At 34.6% G+C, this 22,120-nt stretch overlaps 1 protein-coding gene across 1 annotated transcript; it reads left to right on the top strand.

The window, feature by feature from the left end:
- The first annotated feature begins 5,655 nt into the window (after positions 1–5,655).
- Positions 5,656–14,711, top strand: LOC128242557 (uncharacterized). Its single transcript, XM_052959750.1, has 7 exons — positions 5,656–5,715; positions 8,784–8,915; positions 9,907–10,120; positions 11,587–11,776; positions 12,652–12,700; positions 13,215–13,417; positions 13,766–14,711. The coding sequence occupies exons 1-7, from the start codon at positions 5,662–5,664 to the stop codon at positions 14,073–14,075; spliced, it is 1,152 nt and encodes a 383-aa protein (XP_052815710.1). The 5' UTR covers positions 5,656–5,661; the 3' UTR covers positions 14,076–14,711.
- The last annotated feature ends 7,409 nt before the right edge of the window (positions 14,712–22,120 follow it).

Raw genomic sequence — 22,120 nt, 5'->3', positions numbered from 1 at the left:
AAACCACATTATTCAGCCAGGTGGACAGGTGCAGTAATAATTAAATAAATATTGCCACATTTTTGTACACCATCTGGCACAGGTGTCTCTTTAGGTTTTGAGTATGAAAAATAACAACACATACTTTATATTTAAACCTGTAAAGTAATTTTCTTCTTTTTATGGGTGTGTCCACTTGATATGTTGGTGGTCGACAGGAGAGAAAACTGAAACAGAAGGTTGCCACCAGGGTGAACAACTCAAACGCAAAAGGAGAGATCTTTCATCTTAAGACAATGAAATAAGGCAGCTGACGTCACAGTCATGTAGAAAGCAGTCTTTTAATGTCAACTGTGTTATGAATAAGGATAGCAAAGCTAAAATAACACACTAAGATAACATACCCTCTTCAACATTTTAGTTCCTCCAAATCATAAATAAGACATGCATTTGGAATTAAGAAATGCCAGTAAGATTTGGATTAGGCCTACATTCAACGGTGTTGTTTATGTAACCATATCAACTTCAAATAATGACAAAATAAGAACAATATCATCAATATGGATTCATGAATTATATTATCGTTTTAGTGTAGCCCTAAATCTTTATACGTTGAGTCTTTTCTTAAATTCCTGATTTAAGTATTTTCATCAATAATGCATTTTTATATAGCATCGAAACATTTACTCAGATCAAAACATACACAACTAACTAATTGGTCACCGCCTTTACCGTTGCTGTCATTGTGGGACCACTCATTCTCAAACAAGTCGGAAACATAAATAACTTAACTAATTGTTGATTTAGTTGTTGACATATTCTGGGACATACACGTTCGAAGTAGTGTGCTCTTATTTGTACTGTGGAAACTACAGGGACAAGCCCAGTAGGAAATCATTCAAAAATAAAACCCTGTTTCAAGGTACATGGTAAGGGCCCAAACGACGATTAACATGAGACAAAAACGTATAAACAGCACATACACAAATATAAACACCACATACACAAATATAAACACCACATACACAAATATAAACACCACATACACAAATATAAAAACCACATACACAAATAAAAACACCACATAAACAAATATAAACACCACAAAAAGACCACACACGCATAAAAATTGCTTTACCAATAAATGATCGTAATACCGCCTTGGAAAAGTCCGTGGAACGGTCAGTAAACCACGAGTTTACTGGAACATGGTTCGACTAAGAGTATGGCGATAATTTTTTACTTGTCCCAACATTAATCAACAAAGTATTTACAGTACTACAAGTTTACACCCTATGGTAGTTCACCTTGGCCAGTATCAAACAGAATTGACGAAGCTTGCCGGAGATGGCCGAGATGTTACGATTGATTGCATTCTATAAACTGATAATACGGTCAATATCATATCATGATTTTGAACTCTTAACAGGCACAGTGGTGAACAAGGAGAAGTGCTTTGGCTTATTTTATGATAGGTTATTAGTACAATTCCAAAATCTTTGCACTGGCACCAATGACGCAAAATGACTGTTATGGACAGCGAATGACGGTTAATATGACGCAGATAGAATATATATATATGACAGTCACCTATTAAGCATTGCCCTTCTTTACTTAACATGACACCTGGAGATAAGCAAAAGCTGTCAGAATAAAGTTCATAGATGTAATCATAGCTAATTGTGAACCAAAAAAACATGTCAATTTTAATTTAATCTTCATTAAAGTTCTGTGAAAACGCAACACGAATAATATGGATAATAATATTGTGATCATGGCACTGTTGGTGCTTGTATATATGTGTGGTTTCGGTCAGGGCTTCCTTATTGACTGTGGTCTGCTGTGTGGTCATGGAACGAGTGGAGACGAGATTCATCGAACAATGTGTGAATGTATGTTGAACCTCTACAGTCACGGCACGTATTTAGATATAAACTGTATTTGGTACTATGTAACCATCACGAATGAAGTAATAGTTAACACGATCTTTGGTCCGATTAATTAATAATACAAGAGCTTTAGATTGAGTGTATAATTTCAATCACGAGATAAGTGGGCGAAGTATCGGTTATGCCCCATGTTGTCAAGAATACGACGTTCAATAACTATAGCAAGCGTTTAAGTCCGGTTAAGGGAATATAAGTATATAAGTTTATAAGTGAATAGCGTTGTAATCTATTATTCGGGGGAACAATCTGTACTCAAGAACAAGATAAAAACATTTGATTACAAATGTACATCGTTCGTGATGATTGACAACACACAGTTGTGGTTTTTTTCTGTCAGTATTCTAGTTTATGGCAGGCAATTCTTGGAGTCGCAACATTTTGTTATGCGTTTAAATACTCCTACGCATCTTCCGTTGCATTGCTGGAAGGAGTTGGAAAGGAGTTAAACTGTGAGTACGGTCACATTGCAACGCATCACAAAGTGTTTTGGCTCCATTTATTGCCTGACGTGTAGTTTCCTTTAATCTTCTGTACACCAAAAATACTGTAGATATCGACGTCGATGACTTTCTTTAGAGTAGTAATACGGCGTTCGCCTTAGGCCATACCACAAAGATGATATGTTTAGCGTATGGTCCAAAATAAACTGAATTACCTGCAAGCCTAAAAAATGTCAAGTAAAACGTCAAGCAAAGAGTCTTTATTGAGCTTGATTTAAGAATATATGTAGCTGCTCGGGCAATGCTACACTTAATGACAAAACTATACACTTGCAGCTTCAAAAAGTACTTAAAATATAACAATGAATTCTACATATATTTTTCTTATTTCTGCTAAATTTTTATTTCAAATCTTTTCAAAGACGAAAAACCTCCCATCGCTACATAAGCTTTATTAGTATCTCAAAAATACAACAAAAAGGATTAATCAAAATCGAAAACAGTGGTTTTTAGGAAGGATATCGTGTTTTGGAAGAAAGATGCATAAAACACGGTATTTCTACCGTATGAGACGATCCTTGATTGCTGTAAATCTTTTAGGGCCCACCAGTTTAATATTTGTGCGTTTTCAGCTGTTAAATAAACGGTTACAATTTTGAAATCAGTAATTGATATTTTTCATAAATAGATCATTTTGTAAGAAGATAAAGGTGCATCACTCAAAATTAATGTTTGTTATATTGATTTTAGATAGTATCACTTTAATGCTGACCAAATTACTACACATCATTACAACGAGTCTTATACATTATTTGCATAGGTCACCATCCAGAGACTACTGTGACGCCTACACCAAGGCCCACCACTACGTTATCGATGTGCGACTACCTGTGTTCCATACAGATGGGAGGTGCTGCCTGCGACTGCAGTAAACCCATCCTACCAGGAAGATAGTTCATCATTTATCTTTATGTATTATACGTTATGTAAAAAAATATTTGTAAAAGAACTGTGCTTGTCTTTTGTTAAGTTGGTAGTTAGTGTTCAATAACATTATTATTTGAGCTATCGCCTGAATTCAACTTTAAAGGGACTAGACACCAGATGGTCCAAAATTGGCAAATACAGTATTGTATTTCCTTAAAACAAGCCTAGAATTGTCAATGCGAGCTAGTGGTAGGCCGATAATACATCAGTGTACATAATTAAAAGGACGCGAAGATCATGTTGTTGTCTCGTCTGAGTTTCCCTGTTTAAAAATAGCTCACAATGGTTTCCCAGTCAAGTTAAATCATATCTGTTCATGAGTACAGATAATTATTATACCAACGCTATTTTTAATCTTACTAGGATTTACCTTGTAGACAATCCCAGTTAATTCCTTGGGAAGAGGCATTTGGCGACCATTAATCGCACGCGCCATCATGGGCTTGGCCTTGAAGGGAAACGTTTCGTAATTGACGTTACGTCACCAGTAGCGGCAGTGCATTTAACCACAGGATACGGCAACAAAGCTGCTTTTCATGAAGATGGAGTGCTTTCTAATGTTAAACCGTTAAAAGATATTGTGAAGAATCAAAGGTTATTGTCTGGCCACTGTGAATGTGCGAACCACGAAACGTACACACCTAGGGACGGAACTACATGTATCATCGTTCGGGCGACCTTAAAGGGCTAACTTATCAGTTGTCGCGGCAAAACAGGCAAAACTTTTTAATTGGACGGAAAAAAAACTTATTAGGGCGCTTTTATCAGTTACCATGTTAATATCACGATAATTGCACTGTGCACTCTTATCATTAGACTTTGATAAGTATTGTTCTAGTTTATTTTAATAGATCTGTAAGGATAAATACATATATGCTATAGTGAATGAATGTTACGCATCATTCGTCCAATTTCTAGAGTTTGTTCACTCTGGTCCGATTGTTCAAAACTTTGTTTAAGTGAATAACGTTGCTAACGGTATCGTTGTTATAACTTTAAGATGGCCTCATATATACTTGTATAAATCAAGTACAGCTGAAACAGACGCCTCAAATCTTATAAGAAATATTGCAGATTACAGGTCTTTAAACTTCTAGTGCATTAAAAAATTTAAAGTTAACAATGATGACGTTAACAACAATTCTAAACAATCGGCTCAGTGTGTAGCAATTTAACATATAATTGATAAAAAGTGTTCATACAGTATTTTAACCAGAGATTTGTTTACATTGAGTAGCAATTTAACATCCAATTGATAAAAACAATTTGTACATACACTATTTTAACTAAGTGCGAGTTTGAAACTTCATTGGACATGTTGACTAAGAATATCAACTCGAGTTCAGACTCAATACCAACATTACGGATATATCTACCTATACCCGTGACAACATCTTGGTGGTGAATTTTGCTCAATATTCGAAATACTCAATATTATTTGCACATATTTTGTAAAAGAACTCCACTAAAAACGATAAAATTTTCAAATTTTGTTTTCATTTAATTTAAAAAAAATAAGTCTTAGTTCTTGATAAGTACTTATCAGTTAATTTAGGCTCTAATACTCCCTCGGTGGTGACACATTGCAATCGAACCAAGGTCACGATTACCGAGCTTGGTCGATACCCATTTTAACCGGGGCTGACCATTCTTTGTTAGTTTATTTCCGTTCTGTATCAATCATCGTTGTTACACGGCCACTTTTTATCTATTTATTTTTGTAGTATTATTTATGTTATCTTATTTATTTTATTTATTTATTTTTTATTTATTTTATTTTATTTTTTTTGGGAGGGGGGAGGCATCATGCGTGCAGCCAATATGCGCGGACAGGACTTTAAAAAATCTCCGATACCTCCTCGCCTGAGTACTATTGTTATAAACTATGAAAGACAGGCATTCATTAGTTCAATATTGTTTTTAAATTATTTATTCCTTTATTAATAAAAAAAAATTGGGGAAAGAAAAAGGAGTGATAGTTAGTTGGGACCAACCAACAAATCCTACTCCCAGTTATTAGGAACCTTGGGGGTGCCTGCATGGGAAAATATACGTTGAATTTTAATTGCCTTTTTACTTCATTGCTTTCAATAAATACTGGTTATAAAAGTCAACTGGTATAATTGTACAATTCCAAGAGAGTATTTCAGTTTCAACGTCTTCCCAGTAAGTAGCTGTAGAGAACTACTCTCGTTTCCCGTTTGGCTGGGGCGCAATATTAACCAGACCCCTCTGATTGTCGTGACGAAAATTGGTGTAACATAACCTAACGAAACAATTCAGTGTAGTTTCTTGTTTAATTCAATATGGCGACGAAAAAGGATGAATCGATGGAGCTGCAAGAATTTTTAAGGACTAGAGTGAATATATTACATTATATCATTTTTAATGTGTAAAGCGATAGAGTGTGGTCTTTTCTTTTGGGGATGTATTTTTGTATCTTGTTTATTAATTACTATTTCTTTGTTGTTTTTTTTAAAAATTAAATATGTACCTCCTTTTCACCTAGTCCAAATAATTGTACGTTGACGGATTTTTTTTAGATTTTTGATATGGCAAATCCTTCACGTACAAATTGTTTAGTATCAAAAGTGGGTAGTTGTTCCGATCAGGATTCCGGGTTAAAGCATATAGCGTCGATAAAATATCATAAAAACAAGAAATATTACCAGATAATGTTATTTTATATTAGTTCCGTACACAAAAAAATAAATATCCAACTTATAATTATGAGTTTGACGGCTTTTCTTCGTTTCATTCTGTCAAAACATAACGATATATACATGAAGGGCACCTGCAAGGCTTTAGGGCACAGTTTTAAATCGCTCGGAACATTTCGGCCATGGCCGAGTTGTTACGATTGTATAAACGAGGTCTATCTCGAAGCTTTGTCGGAGGAGGCCGAGCTATTACGATTGTATCGAGTTGTTCCCCTTCGCATAATTGTTGTCTGTGTCAGTCAACTTTCGTTTTATTGGAAAGGTAAACAACTTGTTTTAATGCATTAAATGCTTGTTTAGTGCAAAATAGCATTTCACTTACATGGTTAAATATGAATATAACTCTATATGATCAATTTCAACCATAAAATACTTCACTTAAAACAATTTCAATATTTTTAAAACACCCCCGTTTTTTGCACATTCCCGTTTAGACGTTAGGGATTGGAAGAATCCCGTATAACACGTCTATTATTTTAGACTACTTTTCACCATATTATTGGTGAAACCGTCTTAAATTTAACTTCCCTGTCATTAAAACTACCAATATACTGTCGTTTAAGTAAGAGTAAAATAAAACCAGGTATTGGTGGGTCCAACGTATCCACTTAGACTTATGCTCCTAAATTAACCAAAATGGGTGCATTATTTAAATCAATGGCATGCTTCCAAGCATTTTTTAGAAATTAAGAGGTAATTACACGGCTTAGTCGTGCCGTTTCGTGATAATTGGCCAGAATGACTCAGAACTACCTCGTAATAAGCATGTGGGACAAATATCAAGCTGCTCAATGTTTTTATGCACTAGTCAATTGAAGTCCAAATAATTGTACGTTGGCGAATTTATTTTACGATTTTTGATGGTAAATCCTTCACACACAAATTGTTTTGTACGAAAAGTGGGTAGTTATTCTAATCGGGATTCCAGGTTAAAGCATATTGCGTCTATAAAATATCATAAAAACACGAAATATTACCAGATAATGTTATTTTATATTAGTTCTTTACACAAAAAAATAAATATTCAACACATAATTATGAGTGACGGGTTTTTCTTCATTTCATTCTGTCAAAACATAACGATATATACATGAAGGGCACCTGCAAGGATTCTGTTCACAATTTTAAAACTATCGGAACATTTCAGCCATGTTCCGCTTGGCATAATTGTTGTCTGTGTCAGTCAACTTTCGTTTTATTGGAAAGGTAAATATTGTGTTTTAATTCATTAAATTCTTGTTTTGTGCAAAATAACTTTTCACTTACATGGTAAAATATGAATATAAACCTTTATTATCCATTTCAACCATAAAATACTTCACTTAGGCCTAAAAAAAAAAATACATTTGGTTCGGGTTACCCGACCCTACCTACGGAATAGGCGCCGACCCTACCGTTTTTATAGTCAGTTTGAAAAAAAAATGAAAAACTAAAAAAAAAAAAATATTTTTTTTTTTTTTTTTTTTTTTTTTAATTGCTTTTCAATATGTAGTTTAAACCTTATGCTTATACAGAAGATAGCTTTAACACCATTCTCCAATGATGAAAATGATATTCTTATATAAAGCTTAATAAAAAAAAAAAATATATATATATAAAAATAAAAAAAAAGCCTACCTACCCTTCCTATTTTTGAAAAGGATGTAACCCTAACCAAACAATTATTTTTTTTAGGCCTTAATACAATTTCAATATTTTTCAAACACCCCCGGTTTTTGCACAAACCCGTTTAGGTGTTAGGGGGATTGGAAGAATCCCGTATAACACGTCTATTATTTTAGACTGTAGTCAATTGTAACCACAGCCCCCCCCCAGGTCCGGGGAAAAGCGGGGACTTTGACTTTCAGTCCAGCCATACCCGGGTAAAATCCCCGCCCTGCAGGCACGAACTGATGGTAAAATCCCCGCCATATGCCCATAAGTAAGGTAAGGCCCGTTCCCCACTATATTTTTCGCAAAGACAAACATACCGCATTCACCCGGCACTGCAGGGCCACCTGAAAGTGAAAGGTTAAAACATGGCCCCTTTCCCCGGCTATCCTGGTATACCCTCGGACCGGGGGGGGCCTGTGGTTACAACTGACTGGTGCATTACCTGTTGAGAACTTAAATACATATGTAGGACACCACAAATTGATCATTTGTTGTGGGGATTTATCGCAACTAAAAATCGAAAAAAATGAAAGAAAAAAAACATTTGGGGGGACCTGCATATATTTTTGTGGCTGCTCCGAAATTATTCTGTTTTCTTCTGAATTATTCCCTATTCCTGAACTTCTTTTTCCTAGAATTTAAACCTGCAATGTTAACTTCGCATTTTTTTTTTCCATTCTGTACATTTTGGCAAGCAAACTTTAAAAGAATATGTACATCTGTCCTCATGTCAGGGAAAAGTTCGGTCTGGGTAACCGCAAAATAGCATATATGATATATTTGTTTAGGCAGTATTACTTTATAATGTATAATATACAATAACAACAATAAAAGCAGAAGATAAATTTTTTATCAGTAAAACGATTGTGTTATAATTTCCCTATTATGTATTTTTGGACTTATCACCTCCCCCCCCCCCCCCCCCCCCCCAAAGGAATCACTGATAGCTCTAGGCACCTTAAAACATCATTGATATATAATGTCTAATAACATCATTGTAGTATACATCAAGCTGAAAAACATCATAGAAGTACATATTAATCTTTTGTTTTCAGTATAGCAGCTGTATGTTCTGCAGTGGGTATTATGGGAACAGCTTTGGGGAACCAGTGTGCAGTACCTGTCACATGTTCCTGTTCTCATCTGACATTAACAAGGAAGAAGGGGAGGAGGAAGTGTTTGGAGAGGTTAACATGCACTCATTCTTTTTGCTTGCCTGACTCATTGTTAGCTTGTCTTTTTTTGAAGAAGAAAAGTCGAGGTATTGTTAAAGCCAGGGCATTGTTGTCAGCATGCAACTGTAAATTGTTAACCTTGGCCATTACTAAAATAAAAACATTTGATAAAGATATTTTAACAAATGATTTTTTTTCATGATATATCTAAAAACATAAGGATTTGGTTTGTTAAACTGTCCTTGAAAGCTTAATTATTTAACTTTTTATTAATATTTGCTTTCTCTATGTAAGAATCAGAGCTGTCTTTCTGTTCACTTCAATGTTTTATATGTTGTAAATATAATGATATACGAAGGCAATATTTATTTAATTGGTATTCTAATGGTACTGAATTAGAAGATATTTATAGGTTATTAAACACAAATCAATCTGAAGATTAACGAAAACTACCTTATTATGTATACCATCTCCTTCTAAACATTAATGGTTAAGGGGAAGTAATCATGATTTTTATTTACACTGTGCTTGTATCGATTAATTACCCTGACACACCCCATGCCTTTCTTGTATGTTATGTATTTTGGGCCAGTGGCCTTTAATTTCTCAATATACTGTTGACTTGACTTGACTTTTAAGCGTTATTTTACTGATATTTGTTTTGGCATTGACCAGGAATTTCCCTTACACAGAAAACCTGTGTCCCTTGCTCAATTTTCTTGTAAACTGCGACCTTATTTCAACCTTTAAGTTCTTCAAAATAAGCTTTTCATGAGTACAAACAATATATTGGAACCCTGTAATATTACAAAATTACTCAATTTTTTACAACCATGAAGGACCCCCAGCTGAAATTCCTAGGTAAAACTGTGTCAATAAAGTAAAATAAAGAAAATTACATTGACTTTTCAATATCCAGATATATTGACCTGAAGTGATATTGAAAATGATTACCCAAACTGTTTGTAACCGTACATATACATCAATAAACAAATACCTTTAGAAAGCTGACTCTGGTGACAGTGGGAATGAAGAGCCGGATATGGCACAGGACTTTTGTGAGCGCCCCATGATGCCGTCCAGTGCTGCCCATGCGAGGGCTACACGAGAGGTCTCGCACAAGATGGACAGGCTAGCAGAGAGAATCGGCATGCTGACAATACCAAGGGAGAGAGATAATATACCTGAGGGGCTAGTGGACTCATTACCTCCTGAAGGTTGAACTATTTTCTGTTAGTTATAAATATCTCTTAATGTTAAACATTTTTATCACAAAAATGGGGAGTACATTGTTATGTTATGGTTATATGATACTTTACCTTTTTAGAAAATGTACATGTAGTCAAATAGCAGGCATACATGACAAGCTATGATAACACACACTTTAAAAATTTAATGGATTGACAATGGCTTATTGTGATATGTTATACAAAAGTTGTTAACATTTTACATACAGAATGTCACAATAAAGTGTAAAGTTTACTTGTTGAGATGAGTATTGTACTTTGGTTGCAGTTTTTAGATTAAATAATATCTAAATAAGATTGTTCATTTGATTCTCAATTTGTTTTCTTGACACCAATATTGTCTCCCAGTTCTTTGGGCTTTGTTCAAGTACTTTGAAGCCTTACTTCAGATCAATGCTCTATGGGGAGACAAACATTAACATCACAAGAGCCGGAAAGGGCACATTTCCTAGACAATGTTCAAAAGATGCCATGTTTTGAATCTTAACACAGGTACATGTATAGAGTTGTAGTTCTGCTGGTTGTATTCAAGTACCTGAATGACGACATATCTCTCTGGACAGCAGGCATGGTGTATCCCCAATGACAGCAGCTTCTTCAGGCGGAGGCAATGTTAATAAGATACCATATTTTGAATCTTAACACAGGTACATGTATAGAGGTGTAGTTTTAGTGGTTGTATTTAAGTACCTGAATGACATATCTCTCTGGACAGCAGGCATGGTGTATCCTCAATGGCAGCAGCATCTTCAGAGGGAGGCAATGTTAATAAGATACCATATTTTGAATCTTAACACAGGTACATGTATAGAGTTGTAGTTTTAGTGGTTGTATTCAAGTACCTGAATGACATATCTCTCTGGACAGCAGGCATGGTGTATCCCCAATGGCAGCAGCTTCTTCAGAGGGAGGCAATGTTAATGTTAATAAGATACCATATTTTGAATCTTAACACAGGTACATGTATAGAGTTGTAGTTCTGCTGGTTGTATTCAAGTACCTGAATGACGACATATCTCTCTGGACTGCAGGCATGGTGTATCCCCAATGGCAGCAGCTTCTTCAGGGGGAGGCAATGTTAATAAGATACCATATTTTGAATCTTAACACAGGTACATGTATAGAGGTGTAGTTTTAGTGGTTGTATTTAAGTACCTGAATGACATATCTCTCTGGACAGCAGGCATGGAGTATCCTCAATGGCAGCAGCTTCTTCAGGGGGTGGCAATGTTCATGAGATTTCCTATTTGTAAACAAAACATCGGTCTGTGTTTTGTGTTCCAGTTCTGCTGGTTGTATTCAAGTACCTGGACGATATATCTCTCTGGACAGCGGGCATGTTGTGTCCCTGGTGGCCGCAGCTTCATTAGGGGGAGACAATGTTTATGAGATTCTCAATTTGTAAAGTTAACATTGGTCCGTGTTTTGTATTCCAGTTCTGCTGGTAGTATTCAAGTACCTGGACGACATATCTCTCTGGACAGCAGGCATGGTATGTCCAAGGTGGCAGCAGCTACTTCAAGGGGAGACAACCGAGACTCGCTGGCATGAGTTTATCAAACTGAGATGGCCGCTGTTTAGTCCCAATTATAAAGTGAAAAATTGGAAAACAATTTACACTAAGTTGTAAGTACATGTATCTTTTGAGTGTGATTCTCATTATTTTGTTATTATTGATGGGCCTTGAATAAGCTGATGTTGTTTTGTTTTATTGCATAATACAAGTCAAGTCAAGTCAAGTCAAGTCAAGAAATTTATTAAGTAATCAAAGGCCACCGGCCCAAAATACGTGACATACATAATAAAACAAACAATATACGAGTTGTGTCAAGAAAAGGAATTTAAGCATATATCCAAACATGAGTATATCCTTTTAATTTTTAATTTCTAAAAGAAGATGATACACATAGAAAGACAACTTACTTAGAGTCTCATAATTAGTTGTTTTCATAAGGCTATAAAAGTCATTTAAATCTGTACCAGCAGAGTACCAATTAAACAAATATTGTCTTCTTATATTGTCATACTTTCTACAGACAAAAAATGCATGATATTCACAATCTAAGACAGATAAATGTTCGTTATCATAACAAAAAGTACATACAAATGATAAAGTGAAAACTACAGGGTCAAGTTTAGAGGTCAAATATTTTTCTTAGTGTGTTGATTTGGTTCTAATTTCAAAGAAAATGAGAATGCTTACAAACAAATTTCTCGAAATGAGGTAAATTTTCGTGATGTATTGAAAGAGATTAAAATGTTGACTTTATTAAAAAAAAATCAGAACAAAAACAATACTGCCACACATAGATTTATGTGTATGGTTTGTTATCAACGATATAAAGCTTTGATTTAGGTTATCAATAAAATGTAATCATGACTAATAATTAGAGAATTAGAGACTGGCCACTTTGATGATTGGTTAAATTCACTTTGCTATGACCATTATTGAAATTGAAACGCTTAATAATATTGTCACCATGGTGTTTTCACATTTTCAGGTTAGAGAGTTCTCCATGTAGATACTGCCTTGAAAGTATGATGTTACAGGTAACTCTTTTCTTGTACATGATAATCATTAAATAATGTACTTAAAGGCATCAGTTCTTTTTTTTCACAGCAAAACTTCTTTTTGCACAGATATATTTAGATAAGTCTGCATGAATTTGTCACTTTGACTCAAATATTGTACAACTGTGACACCTGTGCAAAATCTGAAAGAGGCCTAGTTTTGTGCACAATCCTGACTCATGTGCAGAAAAGAGACTGATTGGCCTAGTTTTGAGAACAATAAAGTGCAAAAACCAGACTGATTGACATAGTTTTGTGGACAACGCCGACTCCAGTGCAAAATCTTGGACTGTTTGGCCTACAGCTTATTTTGTGCATAGTTGTGCAAAATCTGAGAGTGATAGACATAGTTTTGTGTGATTGGCCTAATGTAGTTTTGAGCATAACCATGACTTCAGAGCAAATCCTGAAAGTGATTGGCTAACTAGTTGCATGCTCTAATTACTTTATATCTATGCTTTCTGCAATATCACCAGATATCTAATGTTTTCAGAGCACTCCCCCAATAGAGGAGAACTCCTGGCGTCACAGACGTCTGCGCAGTGAGCTGAAGACTTTGAAATCAGACCCCCCAGAGGGTATAAGGGCCGAGCCCCTTGACCGTCATTGTTGTCACTGGCAGGCCTCGATTACTGGGCCCCAGGGGAGTCCTTTTGAAGGCGGCCTGTTTCTTCTGTATCTACAGATACCAGACAGGTAAATTTGCCATGTTTTTGTGTGGCTATTTTGAGATATTTGTTTTGTAACAGTGTTGAATATATATATGTAATCAGTTACAACCATTAGATTTAAGCAACATAACAGTGATAATTTACAATTATATTAAATTTTGATATATCATGTTTTATGGTCAAAGATATTAAGAGAATAGCTACAAATGATGAACTTTCTGTTCTCATTTGCTCTAATTCTAAAGTTTAAATACATTGTTAAGTACTGTTAAATGTTACTTTGCTTGATCTGTATATACTTTGTACCTACACTGTTTGAATAAATGAAATGTCCATGAAAAAAAATAATCTATGAATTGTTCCTAATTTTCAGTTATCCAATGAGGCCACCGAAGGTTCAGTTTATAACAAAAATATTTCACCCGAACATTAGTCGGCATGGTGACGTGGGTCTGGACTCGATACATTACAACTGGAGCCTAGCATTGACAATTTCAAAAGTGCTTATCAGTATACAGTCGTTACTAACAGACCCTTACTGTGATGTTTGTATGGAGCCAACCATAGGAACAATGTATAAGAAAAATCATGGCGAGTTTGACCGGATAGCTCGTCTGTGGACTTGGAAATATGCTATGCATGATTTTCTTATGCCAATGGATATAGATCTGAATGGTGTTTGAAATATTCAGATTGGTGAATATTCTTAAATGACATATTAATGTGTATTTGTTATCAGTAAAGAAACTTAAATTAAGGTTTTATCAGTGATTCACCCCCTCCCACTTTGCATACTTAAATACTTGCCCATTTTCTTCCTGAATCATGCTTAACATCATACTGAACATTAATCAAAACAATTACATTCAGAACTCTTCGGCCATTTTCCATTGAACATAACCTCGGATATGTATGGACGGTTTACAATGTCAGAAATCTTTACAATTTAACTACGCTGCAAGTAGATCATGGAGCAATTTCAAAAAAGCAGTTTAACTTGATGACTTTACTCTTGGGAATCTTAATTTTTTATGCAATTGTACACTTCACTGGCAATCAATTTAAACTAAGTAATACAAAATACTTGTTAAAACACTACTATTAATGAATACTTTTATTTTAAATTTTTCAAGAACTACTTCTATAGATGTACCAGAATGCATCCGAAGGATGTTTTTGATGGAAAATGGTCAAAGAGTTCCGAATGAAAGAAATAATATTCAACAGTTTTAAAAGACTGTGTACCATCAAAGGCAAAGTTTTGATTACCGTATATGCGTGTAATGTTCTGTGATATGAATAATAAAAGACATAAAGTAGCAGACCCTTGTATGTAAAGGGGACCCTTGTATGTAAAGGGGTAAATCAGACCTGAAATGGGATTTGTATAAAAGGTTTATCCTGTACAACAGTTTAACAACTAACTATGATTCTTGAAATACATGAAAATAATTAATGAATGTTATTAGTTGACTACTAGCTGGTAGGCAGAGCTTATCAGATCATGCAGAGCATATTAGAGACCACTACAATGTGTACTATGTACCACCTTCTTGAGTACCAAGTGCGCTTAAAGCGGCAATCTCACAGATTGAATGTTTTGACAACTTTTTTTATTTCGTCGTGGAAAGAGCCAATTTTTGTGAAAATGCATGGAAACCAGTGATATGAGACTGCTGACAAATATTAAATCGCAGATTTTCATATTTAAGATTAAAAATTGATCATTTATGCATTTTTCTTAAGCTGTAAGAAACGCTTTAAGCCATAAAACTAAACTTTCAAACGTAAATAGGAAAATCTGTGATCTGATCTTTTGTCAGTAGTCTTATATCACTGGTTTGCAGATATTCCAAGACAAAAAATAAAAAAGTTGACAAAAACGGTAAATCTGTGAGAGTGCAGCTTTAAAATAGCTTCTGAATACCAAAAATAGGGATTACAACTTCATATTAGAACTAGTTTGAATGCATGTTCACTTAAGCGCTTGTTTTATTAATCCCCCGCCACGGATTAGGAAGGGGATTATAGCAATGCACTTTGTCCGTCTTTCAGTCTGTCTGTCCTTCCATCTGTCTGTCTGTCTGTAACATTTCGTGTCCGGGCTATACCTTACTTATGCATTGATGGATTACCATACTCGGATACTAAGCGCACTCTACCAAGCATTATCATTATGTGCAACAAGTTTAATATTTAAAAAAAACAATGGACACAAATGTGAACATATATTTATAACATGTGTTTTCTCTTCAAAAGCAGTAAGACAATGTTTTGACGGCACTACAATATATGTATCACTTTATCGCATATACTTAAGGCTTGCTATTTCATCGATGTTATAAATCAAGGACTCATTTTCCTTCCTTTTTTAGCCAAAATAACCTTGACATTGATCGTACCTACACTACACACAATATGAATAACTTTAACAAATATCCTTTTATAATATGTTCAAATATCCTTTTATAATTTGTTCAAATATCCAAGAATATTTAGGTTACCGATCAAACAACTTGTATTTCCTATATCCCACTCTTGACCAGTGGTTGTGTACAATTTTGGTCAGACTCAACGTACCAGTAAGGTTGCGAGAAAAACAAAATATACTAAAAAACAACGGCGGGGGATATAGCTGTCCTTTGGACTGCCTTATTGATGGGAGCACGGTGTTGGTCGTTTGTCCCCAGATTTTGATTGGACGATGTGGCGAAGCGATTTAAACACTCTATTTTCGTTTTGATATAGTTTGTGTTAGAGGTTTGAGATCATTAAATAGTATTTAAGATTGTCATGATAACCTATGGTTTAGTTTGAAAATCCAAGTTTGAGTATGTATTTAAACTAAATGACATAAGATACTTACGTCTGTTACCCTTAAGATTTTACGAGAAACACAGGACTCTTGTTCATTGTTGATCGCTAATTGCAATTTCCTTTGGAGCATTTGTTTTTTTTTCAGTTTATCAAGGTCCTACCGCACTTATTTGCTTCATTTTGGCTTGAACCCACTGTGACGCCATCATGACTAAAATTGTGTTTTAATGCTATTATTGACATGAGATGGAAGTGAATGTACTTCTAAGTCAAATCCAAATATAAAAAGAAATGGAGAAATCAGTGAGATACAAAAGATCCGGGTGAAATAGCATAGCTCTTTGCGAATGGACATCTTTGTTCTTATCGTCCTTGGTGTAAAGCGTACAGTAAACACCTGTACTGGATCTAACAAGTGCTGAGTGCACAATTTTCCCAGTACTACCCTTTCAATGCCGAGAGCTAAGCAAGGGAGCTACTGTTACCATATTTTAATGTCTTGACCTTACGCACCTCAAGCGATCACTCTACCACTGAGCTATCGGGGCGGTCTCCTCTGAAACTGAACGACCAAGTCGATTTATTAAATGTTTCATAGTGAAATTAAAAGAAATGTTTAAGTTTTTTTAACATATAAGTATGTTTTTTTTCCATAAGGTGAAAGAAAGAAAAGATATTTTGGGAATTCTTATTTTTTTCATATAACTAAAGAGATACTAAAATTAGGAAAGTGACTTAATATGTTAGGAAATGACTGAAGAAGCTAGATGAATACCGACCCTTATCTTAAGCGTCTTTAACCCCTGATGTCATTAAAATTTTGACATTGACTAGCCAATCAGAAAGTCAACACAAAGTAATATAATCTTGGTAGTGATTTTTGACACGATAAAACATTTTTATCTTATTTTTCAATAATATTTTGTATTAAGCTTTGAGGTAAAAAAACACATTATTGAAAAATTAGCAATTTAGAAGCATGACATATGAATACATTAAATTTTACTGATAAACAATATTTTGCTCTTTATGTATGAGTTATACATGTAAGTTGTATTGAAATGAAACACCAGCAGAGTAAAGGTTTATACTTTATAAACGTTAATTATGAACAACTTATCCAAATTTCGTTTACATCCCGTCAGTACTTCAGTTCTTTCAATCATGTAAAGTGGTGTGTAATCGGCTCGTATTAACAACTCTAGGCTTGTTTTGAGGAAACTATGTATTTGCCGATTTGGGGACCATATGGTGTCTGGCCCCTTTAAAGGTGTTCAGTTGCCGCTAGTACACACCTTTCTTATGTTGTTCTCATTTATTCATACTTATTTTGTCTAGTCCATTTAAAAGTCAACCGGGGATAATTCAGCAATGACTTATGGTAGAAGAATAGTTTTGCGTACAGTACTTGTGCATTTATTGCCCTTTGTCTATGTTTGGAGTTTGATTGAAATCCTATTAATAATTCTTAAGTCATTCTCCGGGCAAGGGTGTGGCGAACGGACGGATAAAGCATTATTATACAATAGTTCTGAGGTGTTTTGGTGTTTTAATGTGCATATAATCCTATATATTGTATACATTTGTATTATGAATACACCCTTCTACCTTCGTTTCATTGACGCCCTGTTTTGGATATGTTTTGTTTTTGCACCATGGAGAGTTGCGTGATTAAAATGGATCTGCCATCATTATTATTGCAAAATAAAACTATAAAATATGTTTGATAAACATCGTATATAGATTAAAAAAAAGAAACATCAAGATACAAAAAAACGTATGTCTTATACCGTTGTTATAAACATTGGGACACACTTAATGGGTATCCATTAAATAATCAAATAATGCACCACTCAGTTGTAACCACGGCCCCCAGGTCCGGGGAATAGCGGGGACTTTGACTTTCGGTCCAGCCAAGCCCGGGTAAAATCCCCGCCCTGCAGGGACGAACTGATGGTAAAATCCCCGCCAAATGACCCGCACCCCCGGGGCACTAGGTTAAGCCCATTCCCCGCAATATTTGACGCGTAGACAAAACCGCAACATTCACCCGGCACCGGGAAGGAAAAATACGACCCATTTCCCCGGCTATCCCCGGTATACCCGGGGGATGGGGGTGGGGGGGTTGGCAGTGGTGACAATTGACTGGTGCATAACTTGTACCCAAACTCATAGGCTTCAGTTTTTATGGCATGCTTTACGAACCTTAGGATCCGATTCATCAACATTCAGAAAGTTCGGAGGATGTTTTGGTCACTGATATTACTAAATATACTGATTTTTGATAAATGGGTTAACTTGAGATTCACTGACTATTCATTACATATAACAGTGCGAATGATATAATGTAGTAACTGTACGTAACCTAACTATGTAATACGCATTGTCGTATCAACCCAACTATGCAATACGCAAGGTCGTATCAACCCAACTATGCAATACGCAAGGTCGTATCAACCCAACTATGCAATACGCATGGTCGTATCAACCCAACTATGCAATACGCATGGTCGTATCAACCCAACTATGCAATACGCAAGGTCGTATCAACCCAACTATGCAATACGCATGGTCGTATCACCCCAACTATGCAATACGCATGGTCGTATCAACCCAACTATGCAATACGCAAGGTCGTATCAACCCAACTATGCAATACGCAAGGTCGTATCAACCCAACTATGCAATACGCATGGTCGTATCAACCCAACTATGCAATACGCAAGGTCGTATCAACCCAACTATGCAATACGCATGGTCGTATCAACCCAACTATGCAATACGCATGGTCGTATCAACCCAACTATGCAATACGCATGGTCGTATCAACCCAACTATGCAATACGCAAGGTCGTATCAACCCAACTATGCAATACGCATGGTCGTATCATTGTCGTATTGATTGCCTCCCTTTTCTTCAAATTGATATAATATAGCTTTGAATTGAAATGTTTTATGAACACAACCGTGTACGTATGATTATTTTGTTTAAAATATGTTTTAACATTTTACTTCTGAGTTAAAATATGAACATTATTAGTATATAAAGCAATATGGTACTCTCACGTGACGAAATTTCCTTACAACGCAGTACGCGTTATACATTTATACGGATGGATTTTGAATTTCACTATCACTTAAGCTTTTTATTGACACTATTTTCCAATCTTATTTTTCCTCATGCTGTCATGTATGTATGACCTGAGGGTAATCAAGATGTTTGTATTGTATTATATTGACAACAAATACCATTACACTTGGTATAATAACTTTGATTTTTTTCTCATGTATGAATATTTCATATCGATAATTGAAAAACTCTAAGCCTTGTGACTTCGAACTTGGTAGAGGTCTCTCAAACATGACCAGTACCCTTTTTCTTGACGTCAGTTGGTCAAGTCAAGTTCGGAGTGACCTCGACCTAAACTTCGATTTCGTTCAAAAACTGAAGAATGCAGGTACCTAAATCTTGGTATGCTTGTGAACTGCATCTGCTTCCTTTTAGTTGTTTGAAAAACATTTGCGGCGTCTTTGATGCTTTGAATCAAACTAATTATTGTTATTGTTTGACCCAAAAAGACAAAAATAGACTTTGGTAATCCGATATAAACAAGTATGTAGGAAGGTGCGATTGTCACCGTTCATTGTTTTAAAACTTAAGTGAAAATATTAGATAAATTTACATAGTTAAGCAGCAAATAAGGTCAATAAAGCAAAATATATAGAACTAGCTAAGAATTTAATTGTGTATGGATTATGTTGTAAAAAGATTTAATTCTGAAATACAATGACGTTATGATAAACTTTGATCCGTTATGCGGCCGCTTCTCTCTCGGCTTTCATTGTTAAGCTAAAACAATATCTGAAATAAAAAATATGTGACATTTCAATGTACGGTCCGGTTACACAAACTACATTGCGACCTTGATGCCACCACTTTCACTGTGAGGGAGCAAACAATCACTTGTCCGCAAATTTATGCGAACGGCCAGGGTGAAATCGGTACCCAAAACGCGTGTTTTTGATATTTTCATTCGTAACGGTAACCCAATTTAAGAAAAAAAGACAGCTCCTCGTACGCCACTAGAATATGTCTGTCATTCTTGGTGCTGTACTTTTAAAAACATAGGACTAATATATCATCTTTTGTAATGATTATCATTATATTGTTGACTGCATCATAAGAGGAGAATATAACTTTTCTGACAGTGTTGATTCATTTTCAAGTCCTTTTTTATGAAAAAGCTTTAGCTTAAAGTGTTAAAAGTAGAAAGATTGATGGTTCTAGATGCAATCGAAAATATAAAAATGCTTTGTTCATTAATGTATGTGAAATTGCAAGTTGGAAAAAACTTTTACAAAGATTTGCAAATTGATTGTATAGAAAACACAATACTGATAAAATTCGTGAATTGTTTCATATGACACGTAATAATAATCATAGTGTTACACCTAGGGCTAAAATGCAAATTATTTTACAACAAAAGAGTGAATTACATTATATGTTTGAAAACAAATTCTCAGCAACTTTGGAAAGAAGTAAAGAAAAATCGAAATATTTAGCCCAAAGACCATAATATTAGCAAAGATGATTTTAATGAACTTTTAAGTCGGACGTTATCTTGAGTCTCTTATGTATAAGGTATTTAATATGAAATCTGTTAATGCCGATTTAAAAGAGTTGTTGAATGAGCATGGACTTGCTTATTTATTTACATGTGCTAATGTAACGAATACACATATTACATAATTATAATTATGTTCCTTACTCACAAAAATGGTTTACAAATGTTAGAGATGCAGACAAACTACAGTGTCATGTTAATTTTAAACAAGATTTTGCATTTTTTTTTATTTTGTATAAAAAGCAATAAGGTAAGGATATTACTTACTAGGTTTAATGTTCGGTACACCGCCTTAATGTTAGATACAGAACTATGAACCGAGAGGATGGTAAATGTAATAAATGAATGTTGTAGAAAATAAATATCGATTTTTGTTAGTTTGTCCTCATTTTTTGGATGTACGTACAAAATATATACCCAGGTATATTTTTCACTGGCCTTATATGACCAAATCAAACAATTTAATAATAATGATTGAAAATTGAATAATAGTTCTACTTATTTATCATTTACTACCGATAAAAGAATGCTGAGATTACTTTTAAACGTACTTTTTGTACAGTTCTAGATCATACTTTTTCCATAAAATAAAATTTGAAAATATGCTATTTATTTTATATTTATATTTCACTCTACTGTATTGTTATTAATGCTAATATATAGCACGTTCGTAATGTATTGGCAATGTTTTGATTTAATTTGCTAATAAAACTTTGACTTGACATGACTTTTAAAACAATTTTTAAGTCATTTTAATTAACTAATTCAATCTTCCCGCACCATCAACAAATGTTTCATGAAATAATAATTACACCTTATCTTCCATTCATTAAATGAATTGCCTTTCGGCAACTGCGAATATTTTCGGATCGTGAAGAAAGTTTATTCAAAAGCAACATACAACACACTACATATTTGAAATAGGCCAATATGACCCTTGATCAAATTATTACATAACATAATACAATAGTTTATGTATACATGTATGGCGAAGCATATTTAATTATTTATAAATAAATTTATCTATATAACTGTATCTGTATGATTCAATATACTTTTCTAAGTACATCAACTTTGAAAAATATTTTCTCTGTTGTATATTACCATTATAGGGAATACTTCCGCTTGTATATGCATATTTACGAGCAAATGGCCCATGATCGAAATAAAATCAATTAAATTCTTAAACAAATGGACAGATCATAAGACAGCAACTGTATTCAGCATACCAGTATGATAATAATATAATGTTTATAACCTTAATAGTGAATAAAGATTTTGATGAA

Source organism: Mya arenaria, chromosome 8 (genome assembly GCF_026914265.1).
Source record: "Mya arenaria isolate MELC-2E11 chromosome 8, ASM2691426v1".
Lineage (NCBI taxonomy): Eukaryota > Metazoa > Mollusca > Bivalvia > Myida > Myidae > Mya > Mya arenaria.
This window is presented reverse-complemented; position numbering and strand designations above follow the sequence as displayed.